At 44.2% G+C, this 23,302-nt stretch overlaps 1 protein-coding gene across 2 annotated transcripts in view; it reads right to left on the bottom strand.

Moving 5' to 3' along the window:
- LOC126183723 (thrombospondin type-1 domain-containing protein 7A-like) overlaps nt 1-23,302 on the bottom strand; it is a 1,149,604-nt gene that overhangs the window by 171,655 nt on the left and 954,647 nt on the right. For both annotated transcript variants that reach the window (XM_049925914.1, XM_049925915.1), the window contains 2 exons: nt 17,593-17,833; nt 13,736-13,846 (listed from right to left, as the gene is read on the bottom strand). In XM_049925914.1, the coding sequence (XP_049781871.1) occupies nt 13,736-13,846; nt 17,593-17,833 (352 nt within the window). The remainder of the gene's footprint in view (nt 1-13,735; nt 13,847-17,592; nt 17,834-23,302) is intronic.

Genomic DNA, 23,302 nt, shown 5'->3' with positions numbered 1-23,302 from the left:
TTTGTTGAAGAACATTCTGGACTATTCGAACGAATGATCTGGCGACCCATATCGCTCGATAAGAATCTCATCGAAAATTTATGGGACATACTCGAGAGGTCAGTCCGTGCACAAAATTCTTTACGGGCAACACTTTGGTAATTATGGACTACCAGAGAGGCAGAATGGTTCAATATTTCTGCGAGGGACTAGTTGAGACCATGTCACGTGAAGATGCTGCACTACCCTGGGCCAAAGGAAGTCCGACACGATATTAGCAGCTTTCCCATGGCATTTGACACCCCAGTGTAAGGTGTGTGCTCGACTGTTCCCCACCTGAGTCGTCGAAACTTCTGCGTTACGATATTTGCGACATGGGGATGTTCGCTGTCATGAAACAGCAGAGTTCCTTGGCTCACTATTCTACAACGGTGGTTTTCAACAGACATGCTGGCCCATACACATTCTTATTCTTTCGATGGATGTCTATCGATGTTTGTACTTCGACAGCCAAAGAAAGAATAACAACACTGTTGGTCCTGTTTGGACGCATTTGGTCTTAACGTCGCCATAGTTTACGTTTCCCCATTTACAGCACGCACGTCGGAAAGACACGAATGCCACACTAATCCTCTGTCCTACATGTCGTTGCTTATGTACACCCATCGCAGTTGCGCTACGTTGCACATAAGCTGCAGCAACGCCCTCAAACGGAAACTTTTTTATCATCCCTTATTCAACCTTGGGATATTCTTTACGATTATGTTTTGTATCAAAACTTTCATTTATCCTTCACAAATGTGTAGTGTGTCCTCCAAGGGATGCACTAGAAACAGCCAGACGATAGTCAAGCTCATCCTATATTTTTTCCAGCAAACCTGGAGTTACTGCATTCACTGCTGTTGATATGGGGCGTCTAAGTTCGCACAAAGTTATTAGGGAGATGACGCATGTAGACAGAATCTTCACAAACCACCACGAGCACAAAAATGTCTCGTACTGTGAGTTCCATCAACCTTGGAGGCCAGTGGTGCAATTTGAGATCCGGTTATGCTCTTAAGCGGTATGAGGTATCGTAACGTGTTCTCGACGAAAATCTCTTGAAACGGAGAACATACAACACCTTTGGTTGCTGCTTTCAATTTGATTCGCGTTGGGTAATGGACGAGCGAGCGAGCTAGATAGCTCATAAAGATCCCTACCGGCAACATCATTAACTAGAAACGTTAAACTGGCGCCAATGTAAACTTTCAGTTTCAATGCGTGAGTTGAAATTCAGTTTAAATTTCTATCTTCATTCATGTAGATGGTACAACCTGGTGAAATTTGATTAACTTTTTGAAAAACCCTGTATATATGTTTCGTAGTGACAGTGCTTCTATCAGTCATTTTATGTTAGTGCAACAGGCAATGTGCCATATTTTCTTCATGTAATGAACAAGAAAATACATGGAATTGTAAGAGTATGTTGGTCATTTATTGTGCACTGCCTGACAAAAAAAGTGAAGCGTCCAGAAGGGGATAAGGAAACGAAATGAAACTTCGAGGGCTGAGATGGTATGCGGTGTTATTTCAGTGATTACAAAGTTGAGTCAAATTCACAAAGAACTTTGCAGTATGAGCAAAATTATCAGTTTAACGTTCCTCCCTCTCTGGTCTGCATACATGCACTGATTCAGTTGGAAAGGGTGTCATAAAGCCGTCGTATCGTCTCCTGAATCAACCTGGCCCACACATGTTGTAAATGGTCCTTAATTTCCTGAATACTAGCTCTGAAACAGAGTTGACGTCAAACTTGGTCCCACACATGCTCTAATGGGGCGATATCTGAGGATCTTTCTGACCAAGGGAGTACCTCAACATCACGCAGACAGTTCATACAGGCAGGTGCCATGTGTGGACAACCATTGTCCTGTCGAAAAATGGCATCACGATACTGTCACATGAAAGGTAACACATGAGGACACAGGATGTCTGTGACGTACGATGTGCTGTCAGATTTCCCGCAGTCACTACCAACCGTGACCTGAAGTCATAATCTACGGCTCCTCACGCCATGACACGAGCTTCCCAGTCGCGGCACCATTACAAATGTAACCGTTCTTTTTGTGGTATTGGCGGCAGCCTAGGCATGGGACGGTAATTTCCTAATCTGGCTGCAGCTTGTCACAGAATGTTGCAGGGGCTTTATAACTTGTTGTCGGATGGCAGGCGCCGATGTGAGGCGTTTATAATGTGCTCGTGCACAATACAGAGATTCTGTCTTGTGGTGGTCAGACGTGGTAGACTGGAACCTTGACGGCGTTTATAGGCGTGTCTGTCATTTTTGCCTTCGACGGTGCCAACCCGCTATGCATCTGTACTTAGCAGGTAATCGTCAGCTCAACCCCTGCGTTCAGGCTGGTTCCCACGGTATCCGGCAGCCTCCAGAGTACCTCCCGGTAGCCAGCCATAGGGCGCAGAAGATAGCAACAGGTGTCGCTCTAGATGTGAGACCTCTTGCTGCATTCGCTGTAGCTTCGATAGCCAACAGGAAAACTGTAACCTTCCGGTGCACGAGTATTTCTGTCCGCGCAGAACCGGGTAGAGCCAGTTCCGTCTTCATCATACAGCGACTGATGTACCATCACCGTCCGGACACCGCCTCGGATCGGATATCGCCTTCGCCACCTTGACGGCAGCGCTCCCGCGACCTGCGCTCCGAGCCTTGGTGTTCCGCGCAGCGGACAAGTTGTGCTGCTCATGAGACCGAACTCTGAGTACGTACTTTGTTTTGAAGATAGGCTTTTCATTGTTTGAGAGAACATAACCTACTCTCTCAATAATCTATTCTCGTTTCGTTGAAGAGGGATTGTTTGTGACGAACTTTTCCTTCACATAACTAAGAAGAATTGTTGGAGAGCGTTTATTTTCGTTTGTTATAATGCACCACAAAAAGTAGACTCTTTGTGTTTGAAGTTAACTTGTTCAAATAAACAGAGATTAATTACATCTCCACACGAGCTTATGGGATATTCCGAGTGAGGGATACTTCAGTTGGTGACGAGATATTTCAAAAACTTTCACGCGACTCTTCTAGGTACTGCTTTAGTGTCATTTTTTCGTCATGGCATCTGCCGACGAGCCGGTAGACATTACTCACCCCGTCATCCATCTGCTGCAGCACATGCAGCGCACCAGCAAACTGCTTCTGTAAAGGCTCGCGTCGCTCCCGCAGTCAGCAGCGGCATTTGCGGAACGCCTGGACCAGATTCACTCTTCAGTCCTCAACTTCTGGTCGCCGCCACCGCCGTTCCCTGAGTTCGACCGCAACGTAGAACCCTGGTCCTGTTACATAGTGAGGATAGAGCAACATTTCCTCGTTCACTTAATAACAGATGATACACAGCAATGTGCCTATCTCCTGGCAAATGCCGGCCACTCTATCAGTTGATCCAGAGTCTGACCTGGACTTTCTTTCCAATACAGTGATGAAATCCAGTCTTTTGGATTATTTTGGCTCTCATATCATGTGGCAGCCGCGTACCACAAGCATATTCGTTCTCACAAATTACCCAATGAGCGTTATCGAAAGCGGATCACTCATCCGCAGGGACTATCACGTAATTGTCGCTTCCAGTGTACAAACTCTCAGAGCAGACATACCTGAGCCTCTTCACTGGTGCGGAGAATGGTGCTAGTACATTTCCCTGACGAGGGTCTCCGCCACAATCTTCGAAAACTAGAAGATCCTTCCCTAGAGTCTTGCCACCCATCATTTGGGCAATTGAGCAATCCCTGCACTCGTCCGCGACTCTGCAGGATCTAGCGTTGGTGTTCACCTCGCACCCCTCTTGAGGGGAACACGCCTTCCCTTACATGCCCTCTGGGAAGGTCAACATGGTGGGTACACCTGTACTAACTGCCCTCGTGTGGTCAATGTTTCATTAGCCAAAAACGGCTACAGTGTCGCTTCTGGCGTGCGAAGTGTACAGCATGCGGAAAACTGGGCCACAAGGTGCAAGCGTGCTGCTCCTCCCACGCCATGTCAGTCGGCTGGACAGCTCCAGACGCCCCCGAATACGATGTTCACGGTGGGTAAGTCGCATCGCCAGACATTTGTTTTGTCCAATCCTTCATGCTCCACTCGAACAAGTCCATGTCTCTTCTGGTGTTGATGGATGGTGTCCCAGTTTAACTACAAATTGACATGGGCTTGTCTGCCACTGTCATTGACTGTCAGATGTATCAAGCAATTGGGGCCCCAATTCTCCAACGATTCGACTCCCTGCTCTGTAGTTTCAGTAACAATCTCATTTCTGCCACAGGCACATTCTCTGCCCACATTCAGTATGACACCACATCGATCACAGGCCGTGTTCTGGTAGTAAACACTTCTGGAGCTTCCAGTCTTCTTGGTCTTGACTTCTTCAAGGCCCTTGGATTAGAAATTCACAATTCCAACCTCCTACTGAGCCAGGTGGCAGCCAGCTCCTACACTTCGGACTTGTTTGCTAAGTATCCTGCTGTATTCTCCGTGCTCTCGTCTGGCGTCTGGGGTTTCGAGGCTCATATAACCTTCCTCTCTAGTGCCACTCCTAAGTTCTGTAATTGTTGCATGGTCCTATTTGTCTTCAGGGACAAGCTGAAGTAGGAATTTCCATGTTTGCAAGACGACGGCATCCTTACATCTGTTGGGTTACCCCACCGTTATCACTGAAAAACCCAACATGGCCCAACGCTTTTGTGGAGATTTTAGAGCAAGAGTGAATGCTCAGTTTGTCATTGACTCCTACCCATTCCAAAAATGGAAGAGATCTTGACCAAAATAGGCAGGGGCAAAATGTTCGCCAAAGTTGACCTTTGTGACACATAACCTCAGGTTCTTTTAGATGCAGCCTCCTGAGAAGTGTTGAAGGCATATAAGCCGTTTGGCCTGTTCTAATATAGTCAGCTTCCTTATGGTGTTTTCAGCGATACCTTGAAAACGTTCTGTGTGAGGTTCCAGGAATTGCTAACTACCTGGACGACGTATTAGTGACTGGTACATCTACTGTCGTCCTAGCACATAATCTTGACATCGTGTTCCCAGTATCTGATCGTGGAGGGCTCCAATGTAACAAAGACAAGTCTGACTTTCTTGTGCCACAAGTGGAATATCTTGGACATGTGCTCAGTGCTTCAGGTATTCATCCTATTCTTCAAGACATGAAAGCTATCCAAAATTTGTTAGTTCCTCAGGATATATCCCAACTGAAGTCGGTGTTGGGGCATCTGACGTACTACCAGCATTTTATCCCACATTTGGCTGTCATCGCTGAGTCTTTACATTACCTGCTTTGCAAGAATGTTCAGTGACAGTGGCCCCTGCAATGTGGCAGGGCGTTCTGGGCTCTGAAACAGGCTCTCCTCCAGGCCATGTGCTTGATGACGTATGTTTCCTCCCAACCCTTCATCCTGGCCACAAATGCACCCAGCTATGGAGTAGAGGCGGCAGTTTCTCATGTCGTCAATGGTGTGGAACACACGATTGCATTCGTGTCAGAGATTCTCAATACAGCCCAACATAATTACAGTCAAATCGAAAAGGAAGATTTAGCTATCATCTTCAGCATCAAGAAACTTTGTGACTATGTCTACGGCATTCACTCACCTCATGGACGTTAAGCCCTCGCTGTGTCCCCTCAAGTCTTCAGCTCTAATCCCTACCAACACAGCATGCCACCTGCAACAATGGGCTCTCTTTCTTTCCAGTTACACTTACGAGATCAAGTTTCAGCAACCATGCACCATGCTAAACTGCATCTTCTTTCCAGGTTACTAGTGGGGTAAGATCCAATGTTTGATGCAAAGCCTGAAGTGCACTTTCACCTGGACTCTGCTGCCATCCCACAGCTTGACTCTATGTGGACCTCCTCCAATGGCACATAGCTAGCGACCCCATCCTACATGATGGGTTGTGGCATGTCCAGCCAGGCTGGAAGACTAAACACATGACCTTCACATACTTGGATATACAGGCATTCTAGGCACATCGACAGGAGCTTTACTCATGGGACAGCATTGTTCTGGTACAGGGTGGCAATGGTTGCACTCGGATGGTCATTCTTGGGGCCCTCCACAACTACATTCTCCACTTGCTACATGAGGGCCACTGGGGGGATCATCCTCATGAAGTGACAGGCCACACAACATGTCCACTGGTGGGGCATGGATGCCACCATCACAGACCTCGTTACAGCCTGACCTACAAGTCATAGCATGTAAGCCCCTTCAATGCACCGATACTTTGGTTCGCCAAAAACATTCACCCACTAGTCCCCCCTCCACACTGACTTTCTCAGACCCTTTGCCGGACTTCATGGCTCATCACAATGGATGCTGGCACGGGGTTTCCGTTTGTCTCCATCTGACTTCTACCTATGCTACTCAGACCGTTACGGCTCTGACACAGATTTTTGCCCTGGAAGTACTCCCAGAAACCATTGTAAGCGACAATGGCCCACAATTTACATCCTCTGATTTTTCATCCTTTTGTGCCTCCAATGGTATTTCTTTGAACGATACTGTCTGTTTTGACCCCAATTCAAATAGTGTGCCCAAACATTTTGATCAGACTTTTAACACTCAAGTGTCCAAACTCTGACGTCACCATTCGTTGGATGTTGTGCTCAGTCGCCCACAAGGTGGGTTTTGTCCTTTGGAGACGCTGCATGGCTGACATCTTCAATCTTCGGACCATCCTTCACCCTCAGGACAAACCCCACCTTGTCGATACAGGTTCACACTCCAAGACCCTGCCTGAGTTATGAATCTTGTCTGTAGAGAGCCCTGGTGGCTTCCTACTACAATCTTCTGTCTACTTGGCAGTGCCATGCTCCTAGTTACTCTCCCAGACGGCACACGATGCCACAAGAAACTCAAAAGATATGCCCTCGGCATGGTTCCTTTCTTCGACCAGAGCCTCTTATACCATTCTCTGTTCCAGGTACACTGGACATGGTGGGGTCTCCTGCGGACACCAAGGACCTAAGGACCTCACATTGCCAGCATCACCTCCAGTCATTCCCACGTATGCGAGCCTCGGACGTCTACATCTCGACCCAACGACGACCACACAGACAGCGACGTCATCGACGACTCTGTACTTAAGGGTTATCCTTAGCTCAAATCCTGCGTTGAGGCTGGTTTACGCAATATCTGGCTCAGTCTCCGGAGGGCCTCCAGGTAACCAGCCAGAGGGTGCAGAAAGATAGCAACAGGGGTCGCTCTAAACATGTAACTCTTGCTGCATACGCCGTAATTCGATAGTCAATAGGAAAATTGTAATCTTCCGCCGCATGAGTACTTCTGCCCACGTGGAGCTGTCAAGAGCCAGTTCCGTCTTCGTCAGCCAGCGACTGATGTACCATCACCGTTTGGACACCGCCTTGGGTCGGATGTCGCTTTCGCTACCCGGACGGCTGCGCTCCCGCGGACTGTGTTCCGAGCCTTGATGTTCTGCGCCAAGAACAAGTAGTGCTGCTCGTGAGATAGAGCTCTAAATACGTACTTTGTTTTGAAGACAGACTTTTCATTTCGTTTCGTTTCATTGAAGAAGGATTGTTTGGGACGAACTTTTCCTTCACATAACTAAGAAGAATTACTGGAGAACGTTTATTTTTTGTTGTTGTACTGCATCAGAAACAGTAGACTGTTTGTTTATTTGAACAAGTAAACTTCGAACATAAAGTTTTATTACATCTTCTTGTGATCTTGTGCAAGTATTCTCAGTGAGGACTTTTTCAAGTACGCTTGCCCTCACATTCCCAAGGAGTCAAACGTCGGACAACTGTAACATCTGACTGGGCCACAGATCTGGATATTGCACGATTGGACCTGTCAGCGCAATGCAGACCCACAATGAGGCTCCTTTCAAACTCTGTCAAGTGCTGATAACGCTGTCTCATACGAGTACGTGGCATCTCTACGTCGTTCGCAGTGATCAGACGACATCTAACGCTGGTCAGAACCTTCATATACCCCACCAGGCATGGTAACAGCATTAAACACTAACAATACCAATGCACTATGGTGACTGTTCTACCTGTCACAGAGAATTGCTGCCCTAATGATTAACATTCCCGCCAACTGTGAGTACGTGTACGACATAACATCGACATCCGACCACGTCTGCTGGATGCTTCCCTGTTTTGTCAGGCAGTGCATGTCGCATTTTCTAATCCCAGAGGAAAGGCTGCCGACAACACACTCGCTTCATGCTGCGTGTAATTTTTGAATAACATTGTTTGTTTGTTCAGGACTTTACACAGGATTTATGCTAGCGTAACAGTTGATTCACTACGGTCTTGAGGACCAAGTGCAAAGGCACGAATATGTAAATGTGAACAACCAACCACTTAGAGAAAACCTACAGTCATGGAAATGTAAATTTATACATTCACAAGGGGAGATCACCGTCAAACAGTTCAGCAAAATTCGTTACTCGAACTGGGATTTTCAATTTGATTGTTGCATGTTGCATATGACCTGTACTTTTGAGATTCGTACAGGCTGTAGATCTACGAATAACATATACAGACTGGGATCATATGAGGACATCATAATAATCAAGGGATGTCTGAATGACGCCACAGCCAAGTCAGACAGAGAGCGGAAAAACTTGAGAGTAGGAAAGGCAGCCATTGGCCGAAGCATCTGATCTTAGAGATCCAGAATTGTGACGAGCATCACCTTGTATATTTGTGTGCCAGTCAGAATATAGGTCTGTGGCTGAATATGGAACAGACGACATAACGCTTCCCAGACGTTTTCAGCTGACAATAGGCCGCAGGTCGAGAAATATATCGACACTTCGTTGAGTATTTTAGATACCACGAACTATGGCCTTAAGTTCATTATCATGCTGAAGAGGGGCACTGGGCACAGAAATCTTAGGAAATCGGTGTGAAGTATGTCCTTGAGCACCTAACGTTACGGGTATGTTAGTAACACGACAAATGATGGAGAGTCGTGCTTAATCCCTATCCCTTCCATCTTCACACAATATGGATTCTAGCTGGCACGATAACTGTGTGTAGGGAGTTAAAAAGAATGGGATACAACGGTCCAGCAGCTCCTCATAAGCCACACGTTTCTGCATGCACTCCGTGTTAATCGACGCAGCTGGACAGTAGACGACTGGAAACGAGTGATTTAGAGTGGTGAATCACTCTGTACCCTGTGGAAATCTGATCGAAGGACTTGGGCTTGGCAAATATCTGGAGATCGTTACGTGCTATGACGCGTAGTGTGGAGGAGGTAGCGTTGGGATAGGAGTGTCGTACCGCGATTCGGCGTCCACGTTGAACTACAGTCTCATCTATGATTGGTGGGTAAGACAGTTCGCGGTCGGAGGGAGGCAATCACATACCAACTGCACTAGGACCATACTCAGTGAAGCACTGTCTTGCTCAAACCAGCCTATGGACTGTGGACAGATTTTTCCTCCAGAAAGGTGGTGTTTTTGGTGACTAGAACGTGATCCCCTTACTGCTCTTAAGAAAACGCTAAATGTGGAAGGATATGAAGACATTTTACAGCATTGTGTACTGTGTACAGTAGAGGAACAGTTTGGAAATGTATCAGCATGACAGTGCAACCTGTTATAAAGCAGCATCTGTAAGGCAATGATCTGTGGACAATAACAGTCCTGTAGTCCTGAAATGGATTGACCTCCTCAGAGTCCTGACGTTAACCCATTGGAACATCTCTGGGATGAGTTAGAACGTCGCCTTCGCTCCAGACCCCAAACATACGACAACACTATTATGGTTTGTGGATAGCATCTCATAACACTAAAAAGCAATGAGGAGTCCAATGACGTCATCAAGTGCCGCCTATGTAAGAAACATAACTCACCATCGAGGAGGATAAGAGCGAGGAATTTCTAGCAAAAAGTGTGCAGTAAGTACCATAAAAACGAGCAAGCAACACAGACCGAAGTAGAGCATCGTGCACCTACGAAAAGGCAGGAAAAGAAGTTTCTGGCAAAATTTCAGAACTATGTGGTATAACAGAGAAGAAAGATGGTAGGCGGATGTAGGGATGATATATGATAATAGCGACCAGAATTTGGTGACACAAACTGGGCAGTTGTACGTAGAATGCGACAGCACACATCCTGAGGATTACAATGTGCTGTTACAGAAGTAAACGAAGATTCGCCAATGCAGGACGTGAATCTATAACAAACACAGAATACACTCAGAGCCAGTTCGTACAGGAAACGAACACTTACCACAAAGAATGAAACAACAAAACACCAGAACAGATCAGCTACAGATTTATGAAAGCAAAGAGGACGTTATGCAACTCATTAGACAGGAAGAGCCGATGAAGCTTACTACATCTCTAAGACGTCAAGTAAGGTATAAACATCCAGAAGGGAAGTATATTACTTTTCCTGTACCTGTTTTTGGAGATATAATCTATCTCAGAGTGAACAATCTGCCAACAAAAGTGGGAAAACTATAGAGGTTTTTGAAGCAGGTTTCTGCTAAAGGAAATGAATCATTCCCATTAGATACGTTGTACAAGCACTTTGTAATGACGCATGGTCTTGTACCATGGGATTACAGACGAGTAGGACAAGAATTTCGAATATATACCTAATGGAGATAAAGATAGGACAGCTTAATGTCATGAGTAGTGTCAGCGTATTGCATGATGCTACAAGAGTCGCAGAGGAGTTGCAGTTAGATGCATTGTGCCTCCAAGCACCGTATACGAAGTTATTAAAGATGCCCAGTTTGCCAATAACTGCCCAGAGAGTCACACAAGGGAAAAATCCTATAGCAGCAATAGTAATACGTAAAAAGGCCATTACAGGTACAAAAATATCACAGTACTGTTCAGAACACGTAATCTATGTGGTAAATTTAACCGGAAGGAAGAGTTGCATCCTGATCTCCATGTATTTTCAGTTTAGTGTTGATATCGACGAGTATCTGCTAACACTAAAGGATGTTACTCACTTAGGACGAACTAAGTTCTTGTTGTACCCCATTGATGCAAATGTGAAGTTAGTATTGTGGCATAGCCGCCTGACTGATGACCTTGAAAGACAACTAGAAGAACTCAACCTATAGGTACTGAATGCACATCGCAATGCCCAAACCTACGAAGGGAGGGTCAGAACAATGTTAAATATTGGCGTCACTTCAGGAAATACGGCAGCGGCGCTCCGTACGAAAGGCTGGAAGATTGAGAGTGGAATGACATCAAGTGACCATATCATACACTATACCATAGCTGCAAGGGAAATCCAAGACACCACAGAAAACGTGCACATAAGACCCAAATACAACATGAGGACGTTAACTGGGAACAACTAAGAAGGGTGTTTCAGCGTCCGGGACGTCCATCACTGGGTGATAACGTAGTTGTTCAAGCGCAACAACTGACAGTGGCTATTCATAGAGCAATGGAGTAATCGATACCTGCCAGAAGATGTCGTTCTACAGGAGTATCTTGCATCTGGAGCGAGGTGATGCATAAATTAAGATGCGAAACAAGAAGATCTAGAAAGCTATCTATACCAGAGCAGCGTGACCCAAGAAAAAAGAGTCCAAAGATTGCGTAGACACAGGTACGTTAAACTACGTTGTAAACAAGAGTTATAAAAAGAAATGGAACGATGGAAGCAAAGGATACGAAAAATATTATGAGAAGACTATAGAAACAATAACCTTGTGTATTCCTTCTCACAAGAAGAGTGGTTGGTTGGTGTTCCTATGGGACCAAACTGCTGAGGTCATCGGTCACTATGCTTACACACTACTTAAGCTAACTTAAACTAACTTACGCTAAGGACAACACACACACCCATGCCCGAGGGAGGACTCGAACCTCCGACGGGGGAAGCCGTGCGAACTGTGGCAAGGCGCAGACCGCTCGGCTACCCCACGCGGCTCGCACAAGAAGAAATTAAACAAATAATTTTAAGACTAAAAAATAAATCTCCATGACAGATGGGATCCCTGCCGAAGTAATACAAGCACTATGTGACCAATCAGATAGTTACTTGCACGAACTGTGCAACGAATGTATTACGAAAGGAAAGGTCCCTGCACCGTGGAAAATAGCTGAAGTGGGAATAATTATTAAAGGGCAAGATAAGTATCCAATAATACCCAAATTCTACAGACCAATTTATCTATTGAATTTTCTCGGCAAGATATTTGAAAAAACTATTATGCAGAAGATAAGAAGACCATAGACTGCAATACGGGATGAACGTTCACCAGTACAGGTTAGAACAGGCAAGTCAACTGCAGACGCAATTAATAAGGCGATTTTGCTACCAACAGATACTCATTCTACGAACTCTCCAGCGATGATGATTGTTATTGCTGGAGCTTTCGATAACCTATAGTGGCCGCATTTCTGTGGTCACCTTAGGGATTTTGAGTGTCCAAAAGCGGTGTACAATTGCCTGAGAGATTATTGCCACGGGCAGCATGCTTCTTTAACATACCCAGGAAAGAAAGTAACGAAGACAAAAGTCTGTCCGCAGAGATCAATGTGCGGCCCAGTTTTAGGATTTAGTACTGCAGCCCACACTTCAGAAGTTACATGCAACTGTGGCATAAGTGGATGGTAGCATTTGCAGATGACGTACTATTCGCCGTGAGTAGTGCCTCCAGAATAATTATAGAACATAAATGTAATGCGGTGCTCCACGAACTTGACGGCTGGTGTCGAAGTATCAAACTGTCATTAACGCCTCACAAAACAACGTATCTTATGCTGAAAGGGAAACGAATGTCGTAACATCATATAGAGAAAGCAGGCAGAAAAGGTAAAAATGTGATGAATAAAATTATAACCATTGCAAGCAGGCAATGTCGGCTCCCCTTGAAAACTATCAGTGTATTCCACCAATCTATATCAGCATCAGTCGTAAGATATGGTGCGAGCGTTTGGGTTCATAGATTGCAGCTAGTGAAGCCAGCCTCATTAGTGAGAAGAGTTCAACGAGGAGTGTTACTAAGATCAACGGGCGCCTATTGCTCTACCACAAATGATGCATTGTTAGTAATTCTAGGAATATGCCCACCGGACTTGGAAATTAGGAAAATGGGAGCCTTTTACTAGTTAAAGAAAGGCCATCAAATGTAGGTACGAAGTGTGCCTGGAACTGAGGCCAGTTCTAAAAAATCAATAAAAGATTGCGTATTGCAACTGTGGCAAAATGAATGGGACACTTCAGGCACAGGCACGAGAAAATACAAATTTCTCCTTAACATCGGAGAGAGATTGAAAAGTAGATTTTTTAAGCCGTCAAGTGGACTGATACATTACGTATGTCTCGTACGCTACGTATCTATACAAAATAAGGAAGCAGATGGATGATAGCTGCACCTGCGGCAGTGTGGGCATAACAGAACACACATTGTGGGACTGCGTGGTGTATGAAGATTCGGCAGGTAACGTAAGTCAGGTATCAAGGATGATGGATCCCAAAGCAGCACTAAGGAGCGAGTCGACCTGGCGCATCTACGCCGATACTGCAGCCTCAGTATACACGAAGGCCGTGGAAGGCTTCACGAGGCATCATTTAACCATAAGTCAGCATGCTGTCATCCAGGCTGGACAACACACTCTGTAGATGGAGAGAAGATAACTGAGCTCGACGACCACTGAATGAAATAGTGTCCCAAGAAGCTGCATTGCGTTGGTGCAAGTGATCATGGAATTGTGGACATCAAGACGTAACAGTGATGGGTGGAATTACCTTCTACGAACGATACACCGCTGACGTGCTTCCTGTTCCTCAAGCAATCCAGCAGACAATAGCTCTTGATCTGGGTAGTGTGAGGGCGAATCCAGTAGCAGAAACAAGCATCTACAAGTTAAATGCACCAAAATAAATGAACAAGCACAAATCATACTCTGTAGTGCTTATAGTAGTATTACTAGTTGGGTAACGGGTTAAGCGTTTTATTGTAGTTTTGTAGTAGTAGAAGTACTTGTAGTATTTTACAAATTAAGTATCCAAAAAATAGTTAATACATAATTTATTACTATCTAAGGAAATGTGATTTGTATGGCCTATTTTAGCGTCTCGTATAATAGGCTGTAATTATGAAGAATATATAGATAAATAAATAAATCATTACTTTCTCTGGTTTCAGCTTTTGAGAAAGAACAAGCTGATATTCCTCCACAGACATTCACACATCTCACTGAACGTGCCCCCAGCAGGCTTCAAGCCATCATGAAAGTGAAGGGTGAAAATCCCTCATATTAATGTCCACAGATATATATGTCAAGTTTTGATGATACTCGACGTTTACAAAGTTGTAAGAACGACTCGGCACACAAAACATTGATTTTAACGTAATACATTCACGAGGAAAACTATCATAGATAGCTGTTGTGTTGGAGAAAGAGTATTGCTGTCGCCAGAGCGAATGATCTAGATCAGCGCGTGAGGTGGTTCACAGTCGTCAGACGTTGTACCGCCTGTCAGCAAGAAATTTGTGCTAATGATGGGGAAGAGGCACAGTACCAGTGCAGTTGATCATGAGTGTCCAATATGTGTGCTATTCCATTGGCGCATAAAATCATCACCACGAGAGTCATTCGCAGTGGGTATTAACGTGTTGATATCAGAGATCGTCGTCGACTATGAAGATCGTACAGCGTGTATGGACGGGCTTCCAGTGTAGCAGATTGCTTGCCATTTCAGCGCTGGACAATATAAACCGGTGAACAGCAGCAGCACCGTCGAGCTCCATCAGATCGTAATCTACATCTACGTCTACATCCATACTCCGCAAGCCACCTGACGGTGTGTGGCAGAGGTTACCTTGAGTACCTCTATCGGTTCTCCCTTCTATTCCAGTCTCGTATTGTTCGTGGAAAGAAAGACTGTCGGCATGCCTCTGTATGGGCTCCAATCTCTGATTTTATCCTCATGATCTCTTCGTGAGATATACGTAGGAGGGAGCAATATACTGCTTGACTCCTCGGTGAAGGTATGTTCTCGAAACTTCAACAAAAGCCCGTACCGAGCTACTGAGCGTCTCTCTTGCAGAGAAATTAGTCATAACGTTTAACCAATGATTTGTGAGGTACAGAAGTCAGCAGCCCACACGTGTACCTCTGATCACCGCATGTCACTGTGCACTGTGATGAGTATCAGCACTGGAATATCTCCACTGTACGCTAAAAACACAAATAAAGGTCACTTAGACTGATATGTCGTGGCACATGTTCGTACGCGTACGAGTACTACGAAAACGTCGCAGGTTATGCATATCGCTTGTCAACAGAGATGTTGTTTCGGCAGGTGATGGTGTTATTCGCTTATGGGGGGGATGTCTGTATGGAATGATATGCAGCTCCTGATAGTGTGACACAGTTTTGGCAACGAGCGACACAGGGATCGATGGTCGATTCATGTGCATCCGTTTGTTCGCCTACAGTGCCTCGATGACGACTAATATTTTCGCCAAAACAATGCACCATACTATCGTTCCCGAATTATGTTACAGTGACTGCAAGGATAGATAGAGGGTGCTTGTGTTGACTCGTAGGCTAGCTAATGCGAAGTCTGTGGATCACATCTGCGATGCCATCACGTGAGAGGCGCGCGCTTTGGATCTACCTCCGGCCAACCTATGTGAATATGAGTAGCTGCTGAATGGGCATGTATCAGAATAGAACCGCAACGGTTCCAGTATCTCGTGGGAGGGCGACTAGGATACACATAATGACATTAATCAAAATTGGGCACCTCTGCGTTTGCTAGATCGTAAGAGGTGACGCGATCACAGACAGTGCATCAGCTTGGTTTTGATGATGGTGATGGTGGAAACTGGAAGGGACGGTGCTACAAAGATTTTCAAGAAATTTGTCAGAGCTACTTTCTAGGAAACATGAGTGAGAATGATGCGTTGCTTCGGAATTCTGCTTATATATGTACAACAATGCAGTAAACACATATATTTTTCGTTTATGTGACAGAAATCAATTTGCATGATCTGGAAACATAACAATTTCCTAGGCGAGCGCCTAGGCCTCGATCCACTTGTTTTACGTGAGATGCCATTTGATGAGTCCATGCTAATACCAGGTACTCTCCTAACAAGCTGTTGTCGTCAGTGCTTCATGTGGTCGATATTTTCTGATGTTTTCATAACATTTTCTATGGTGTTGCATCCATATTGTTTTCCCAAGTGCATCTACATCATCTGTGCCATTTAGTTACGTACACGTTGACTGTTTACTATCCTTGCCATTCTTATTTAACGATCGCATACACTTCATCTTTTAAATCCGAGTCTTTCTTCTCTTTATGTTTTACATATTTTAAACTTACGAACACACGACCTTATTATTGCATTTGCTTTCAGGAGCTAGCTTTGATGTTGGAAGTGTCACATAAAATATAAGAACAGACGGAGTGTTGATTGCTGCTCTACACAGTATTTAGCGACACCTTTCAGTGTTCGTGGACAGTTCTAGGTTGCTGTACACGCCCTCCTCGAATGTTTCCCACTATGCAGCTGAACCACGCTGACAGAGCGGGTCTTATTTATTCCCTGCGACGCACATTCAGTTTTCTTCTTCGTGATGTTGCGCTTATTTGTGGTGATTAAAGTGGTTTGGCACGAACCGAGTGGCATAATGTAGCAATACACCATGAAAAATTAGTCATAACGTTTGCGTAATAAAACCATGGATTTGTGAGTCCAGTATTTTCGTATTACTGCTCTTGTGTGACGATGAGAATGATGAACAGGACATCAGACGCTCGACATCGGGATGTTAAGCGCGAGACTGCTCACATAAGGATATATGACATTATTATAGTTGAGGTCTCCATCAGCGAAGGGCATATAACTTTCCTCGCATATCATCTGGTCGTAACTGTTCTTGAGATTCACGTGAAGTTCGTTACGCATGATCAATAGAAAATAAAACTGAACTCTCAAGCTTATTATCCAGTATTTTTCTGGAGTTTATATAGCAGCTATTCAAGTTCCTTTTTACAAGGAAGCACAATGCTGTTCGATCATTTCGCAAAACACACATTACTACTGTTTGAAAAAAACCTATATGACGTGTGTGTGCATATCGCATTTCTGCAGTCGGTGAATAAGGTGGTTGTCTCACTCCTGTGAGAGAAAACGACATTTCAAAATTAGTTCTTCTTTTGGACGGAAAGTTTTGAGGACGCAGCATATTGGACATACCTATGGTATTCTTACAGGGTTCTTCTTACATGCAGCTGCACAACCACTTGTATAGTTGCAGTTTTGCTAGCGATAACTGATACAGATCAGAAATTCTAAATAAGTCTTAATGCGAAAGTAATCCTCTGGCTGATATTTATGGAAATGCGTATAAGACTGACGACGTTTTCTCCACTACTTGATCTCGTAATTTCACATTTCTAAGAAATTAATTAATAAAAATAACGGTTCTGTGCACTTCAGTTATGACCTAACAATTTTCTCCAATTTTGAAAAATAAATGCTTATATTTATGATATAGTTCATTACTGTAGATTCTAAACAAAGCCCCAAGTTATAGTTTACATCTTGGAAATAAGTAAACATCATGAAACTTTTAAAAACTCACATTGGCTCTATAAGATGTCCAGTGGTATTGAAACACCCCACACGACGATATTTTGCTCCCGATCCGCAGACTCCACCAACACGCCTTCCATTTGCTCTCACTGATGTTATTTCAGTATCTATTATACATTCCGACCAGTTTCCAAGTACCCGCAATTCTTGCTTTCGGCAAGGGCAGGTCCTGGTTTCAACTAACGGGAAGAGTTCAGAATTCGTACATATATCCCTGTTCTTGGAGTGACCTGCAAGAAATAAGTTTCAAGTAAACCACATTTGACTGGTATTTTTGTACAATAAAATTACATGTGTTGGCACAAACAAAACTCGCAAGTTAATTACCACAAATAATATTAAGTATATAATTTGCTCTGTTTAATTAAAACTTAAATATTGAAAAAATACGAATAGTCTAGAAATATTGAAATGTCATCGTTATGGTGTTTGCTCGTCACATTATTATTAAAAATTTAAAGATGATCTATTTGACCTGTAAGTATAAGTCGAGAATAATTACAACAAACCATATGTGACTATGATATTAAAACTGACTGCGCAGTTCGTACTGGAAATGACTCCCTACTTGCAAATAATTAGACCAGTTCATGAAATTTATCTTGAGATTGCCTTTTCTACTAACGCTTAGAACTCTATAGGGTGTTTTGGGATGATGGAGAAAGGCAAATATACCAAATTGGAATAAGGATAGGGAGCCCAGGTCTGGAAACGACCGAGTCGAAGTTTATAACCAAAAATTAGAAAATTTCAAATTTACCGTTGGTCTGCTCACTACGATAAAAATGCAAGTAGTCTCATTTTTGTAATAATTTTATTCATCTGTACACCCTGGCCAACATGATTAATTAACTAAAGTTTTTCAAAGGAATGTCACCTGGGTTGTATAAAGCATGCCATAGTCGCTGAAAGTTCTGTCTTCAATTCAAATGTTGTTCGAACACTTTCATAGGCAGCGAGAATTTTCGCCAGGAGGTACTTTCCACTTAGTTAGTTGTCTCGTACACACGACGTTTCTCATAACCACACGAGAAGAAGTCATGAGTAGTCAGAGCAAGTGAGCAAACTGAGTACGAAACTGGACCTCCTTTTTCCATTCACCCGTCAGGGCATATCTGATGCAGAGTAAAATGAGATGGACCCGTATCATGTTGGGATCACGTACATACGCGTAAGTAAAGTAGGATAGTTTACAACATCGTGGAAGTTGGTGAAGTTAAGCGGGAAGGAAGCAGACCTGAACTTATTAACCAACAATTAAGTATGCCCACCTACACGTTTACTACAAATATATATCGTCAGCTCTTCACAGCTATAGCGTAGGAACATACCGAGTATTACATCTCTCATGAAACAGGCTGCAACTGAGGAAAGAACAGACGGAGAAAACTGAGCATCGTCCATAGAACACTGCCTTACCCACTGACTCAAAACGACCCGAATTCCAAAGTAGCAGGAATTGAAGCTTGCACTTTGTGTGAATGGTGGGAGTTAGGTACTGTGCTCGTATTACTGCCCATACAGCGCTGTGAGTGACACTCTTTCTTCTGTAAATTATAGAGTGTGGACTGAGGGTTTTCCATCCATTGACGTTACTATCCCACAGCACGTTTCTATTCTTAACTCTCGAGTCATTCGTTTCGAGACAAGGATTTCTTCAGTATCAAACTGATACAATATGTCTCCTTCACCGTTTTTCAAAGGCACTGTGACACACTCTAGATACAATAGTCTCGACGTTTTTATCCATACATGGCTCAGGGCACAAGTAAAGCACTACAAATCAAATAAACTGAGACACAAAGGAATTAAAGATATTAGCTACCAGTGGGCACTGATTTAAATGAATGGGGAAAGTTAAAAAATTGTGCCGGACCAGGATTCGAACCTAAGTCTCCTACTTACTGGCAACTATGCCATCCGGACATAACAGGCAAGTGGCACTACATCGAGAATATCTGAGAACGGGGGGAGGGGGGGGCTTGACAGGAGGTGTGCTAGGGTAGTCTGTCGCCTTGTGTTGCCCACTGTGTGATGATAGCCCACTGTGTTCTGATGGCGTAGTAGTCAGCGCATCTGCCTAGTACGCTGGAGACTCAGGTTCGGATCTCAGTTCGGTACAAATTTTTAATTTTCCTCACTGTCATAAATCAGTGCCCATTGGCACCCTGTATAAGGGGCGATCAAAAAGTTTGCTTTCGAAGGCCACATTAACCACTTGCCTACATGTCAGTGCTTATGTATCTGCATCGGAGTCGCACCAGGTCGCATATACGCTGGAGCAACGCCCTTAAACGGAAACATTTTGATCGCTTCTTACATGTCAGGTAGCGAGGCAAACATTTTATTCTATCCAGGTTTGCCGCCGGATTGGAAATTGAACTAACGTCAAATTTCGGCTGTCCAGTTACACACCATTCTCAGATTAAACACTGTGTTGTATCCAGCTGAAATTATGCTATAGAAATTATTTGTGTATTGTTTATTTAATTCTCCCATATGTGACTTGAATGTCATCTAGCATATGGCTGTTCTTTGTTTTTTTTTTTAATTACTAGTGTTTTTTTTTTTTTAAAAAAAATTCTTTATTAACCATCAAATAATAATTATACATACAACCCACCTCCTTACTTGATTAGTGGGTCTTACTTGCTACTGTTAGTTACAATTGCAGCTAATTCTATTTTATATTTAGTTGTGAGCTACAGCTAGGTTAGTTTAAATGGGCAGTTATATAGTTTATGCTAATCTCTAAGTTTTTATTAACCTACATTCTACTTCCTGCAGCGTCACAAGTGTGTCAGCAGTGTACAAACCTACTATATTGCCTTGCCCATCGAGCTAATCCCGATGGGCGTGCCCCTGACACTGGGCTGGCCAGGTTGTAAATCGCTGCAGGATTCTAAAATCTAAGTTTCTAATCTAATTCCTACTAACTAATTCTAAATCTACGTCATCTTCAGTGTATTGTCAATTTCGGGTTTTTGTCATATTCCCCACCCCCCCTAATCCCGCGCGTGGCGGATTCCAGACTAAAGGTCGGCCTATCCCCGCGCAGGCGGAATGGGAGTAGGGAGCAATGGTCATGATCGATGCTATTTAGTCTTGTTCCCTCATGTATTCCCTTAACACCTTCTGTGATACCTCGTTGGCAAGTTTATTTATAATATGGAAGGTGTCCTCTTGTCTTATTAGGTTATAGGTGTCATGATTAGGTAGTTGGTCCCGTAATGTAGAGGCAACATCATTGAAGAGGGGGCACTCGTAAATCACATGATCGGGAGTGCCCTCCGGTTCACCACATTCACACGCAGGTGTGGCCCTTTTCCCAAACCGGCATAGGTATACCGGGTAGGGTCCATGTCCAGTGAGAAAATGGATTAGCCCCCTGGTAGGTTCAAAGTGTTTCATTTTTAGCCGTTCCCTAATACTTGGTATCAAGTCATGTGTCCTCCTCCCTGTTTCATCCGTATCCCAAAGTTCTTGCCATAATTGTACTCCTCTTTGCCGAATTTCTCCCTTGTCCCTTGCCCTAACACCTAAGATCTCCTCTATTTTTGTTATATTTTCCTTTTTGATCCAGAACCATGCAGCTTGCTCCCTAATTTTAATGTCCAGGGGGCAAAGCCCCATTAGGACTAGTAGTGCTCCCCCCGGTGTTGTTCTATAAGCACCTACCGATCTCAAAATCATGCTCCTTTGAACCCTTCTCACTGTCATGGCGGGCACCACCCTCGTGAGCCTGTGTGCCCAGACTCCCGAACCGTAGCCCACTATCGATGTTAATATACTGTTATGGTAGAGTTTGATCAGATGTGATGGAAGGTGAAATCTTCTGTGTCCTATTGATATGAGGTTATTTAGCGTTTGTAATGCTTTCTGGGTTACGGTTTCAATGTGCTTTCCAAAGTTCCATTTCTCATCAATGATGATGCCCAGATATCGTGCGTCACGTCTCCGAAGAACCGGCGAGCGGTTTATTCTTACAGTTGGGTTGCGGATTAGTTGTCCCTTCAATAGTAAGTAGGTGGACTTGCTTGGTGACACCGTCATTTTGGTGTTTTGGCACCATAGTTGTAACTTGTTTAAAGCACTCTCTATTTTAGGTTCGATGTCTTCGCGGCTACGGCCGCCGACCAGCAGGAGGAGGTCATCCGCATAGGCTATCACCTCTAGCACTTCTTCACTTTGTTGTAGTGTGTCTAATAAGGGCTCCATGTGGATGTCCCAAAATAGGGGCCCTAACACGGAACCCTGAGGACATCCTTTAGTTATAGCTTTTCCAATTCTCTTGCCAGAGGATGATAGCCAGACCTCCCGTTCCTCACAATAGCTCCCCAGACAACCATATAGCGGCCCTGGACACTCCTTCTCCCGCAGGCAGGAGAAGAGCGAAGGCCACTTTGTTTGCAGGACGTATAGGACTTAAAATTTGAGGAAGGGTTGGAAATTAATTAACTTGTGTAGAATGCGTTTGGATAAGGGCGGGCGGACGCGGACTGCGGTACAGAGTGCCCGACGCTCAAGAACATCAGATGAGTGATGAAAGTCTGAGGGAGTGCAATTAAAATCTAAGCTGAAGAAATGAAGATGGGTCGGATAAGACTGTTGCTGATCGGAAAAAATGGAAATGAGCGTACGGCATTGTGGGCCGGGAGTCCCCCATTCGAGGAAGTTCGGCCGCCGAGGGCAAGTACTTCTGGCATTCAACGCCACACTGGGCGACTTGCGTGTCTGCTGATAGGAATGTTGGTGAAAGGACGAAATCCTCAAGACAGGCCTATGAGTACCTTTTAGTCTATTGTACGCTTTTTGTTGGGAAGTTAATAGAATTTCCAGGTTAGTTTACGTTCAGTACTTAGGCCAGATATTATAGTGTTTTAATAATTTGGGTAGGAGATTTGAGTGTCTTGCAGTGGAAGTTAGGGAGGCGAAATCAGCCTCCGCTATGCACCGTGTAGTTGTTTGCAGAGTATGTATGTAGATGCTAATGCGTAACCCTAGGTTACGGTTGTTACCTGTATTTAGGTGGGACTGACTGCTAGACAGGTTAGGTTACATCACAACTTGAAACTGTCACTGTAAATCTGGAGAGATCTTTGCGAGGCTAAAGGGTTGGAGAGCAAGGAAAGTAGCGACATAGACGTACTATAGTAGCAGACCTAGGAGGAGTGACACGGAAATGTCAGTTGTGTTAGAACGGCAGAATAAATCGTATTAAAGTGGATATTGGCTCACTTCTATAAAGGAATGATTGGCAGTGACATATGAAGACAATGCGACAGAAAGGAAAATATCAGGTGAACGTCATTTTTAGAAGTACTTAGGTTTGGAGTTGCCACATCAGAGACGGAATGGTCGGAAAAAGTACATGCACTAAATTCCGTACCGTGTCATCATACAGCACGAAAATGCGCTGAAATGCCGGTAAAAAATAATATTTAACGTAAACTCTTTGTCACTACCAGAAAGATACTCGGTAAACTCTCAATAGAGTTCGTCAGGACACAGTCTCGGTTACTAATTGCTGCAACGGCCACTTTTGCAATGATATTTTATTGCATGTTCGTCATTTAAGATAGTGCTCTGCCATCGTGGATTTCCCAGGTTGTATTCTTGTATTACAATGACGCTCCAAACACCTATTGTTGCCAGAGCAAGTAATTTGGATCATGCAAGGTTTTACAAAGGATCGCAGA

This window comes from Schistocerca cancellata, chromosome 4 (genome assembly GCF_023864275.1).
Source record: "Schistocerca cancellata isolate TAMUIC-IGC-003103 chromosome 4, iqSchCanc2.1, whole genome shotgun sequence".
In the NCBI taxonomy this organism is placed as follows: Eukaryota; Metazoa; Arthropoda; class Insecta; order Orthoptera; family Acrididae; genus Schistocerca; species Schistocerca cancellata.
The sequence above is the reverse complement of the archived record's forward strand: the minus strand, read 5'-3'. Positions and strand labels throughout refer to the sequence as shown.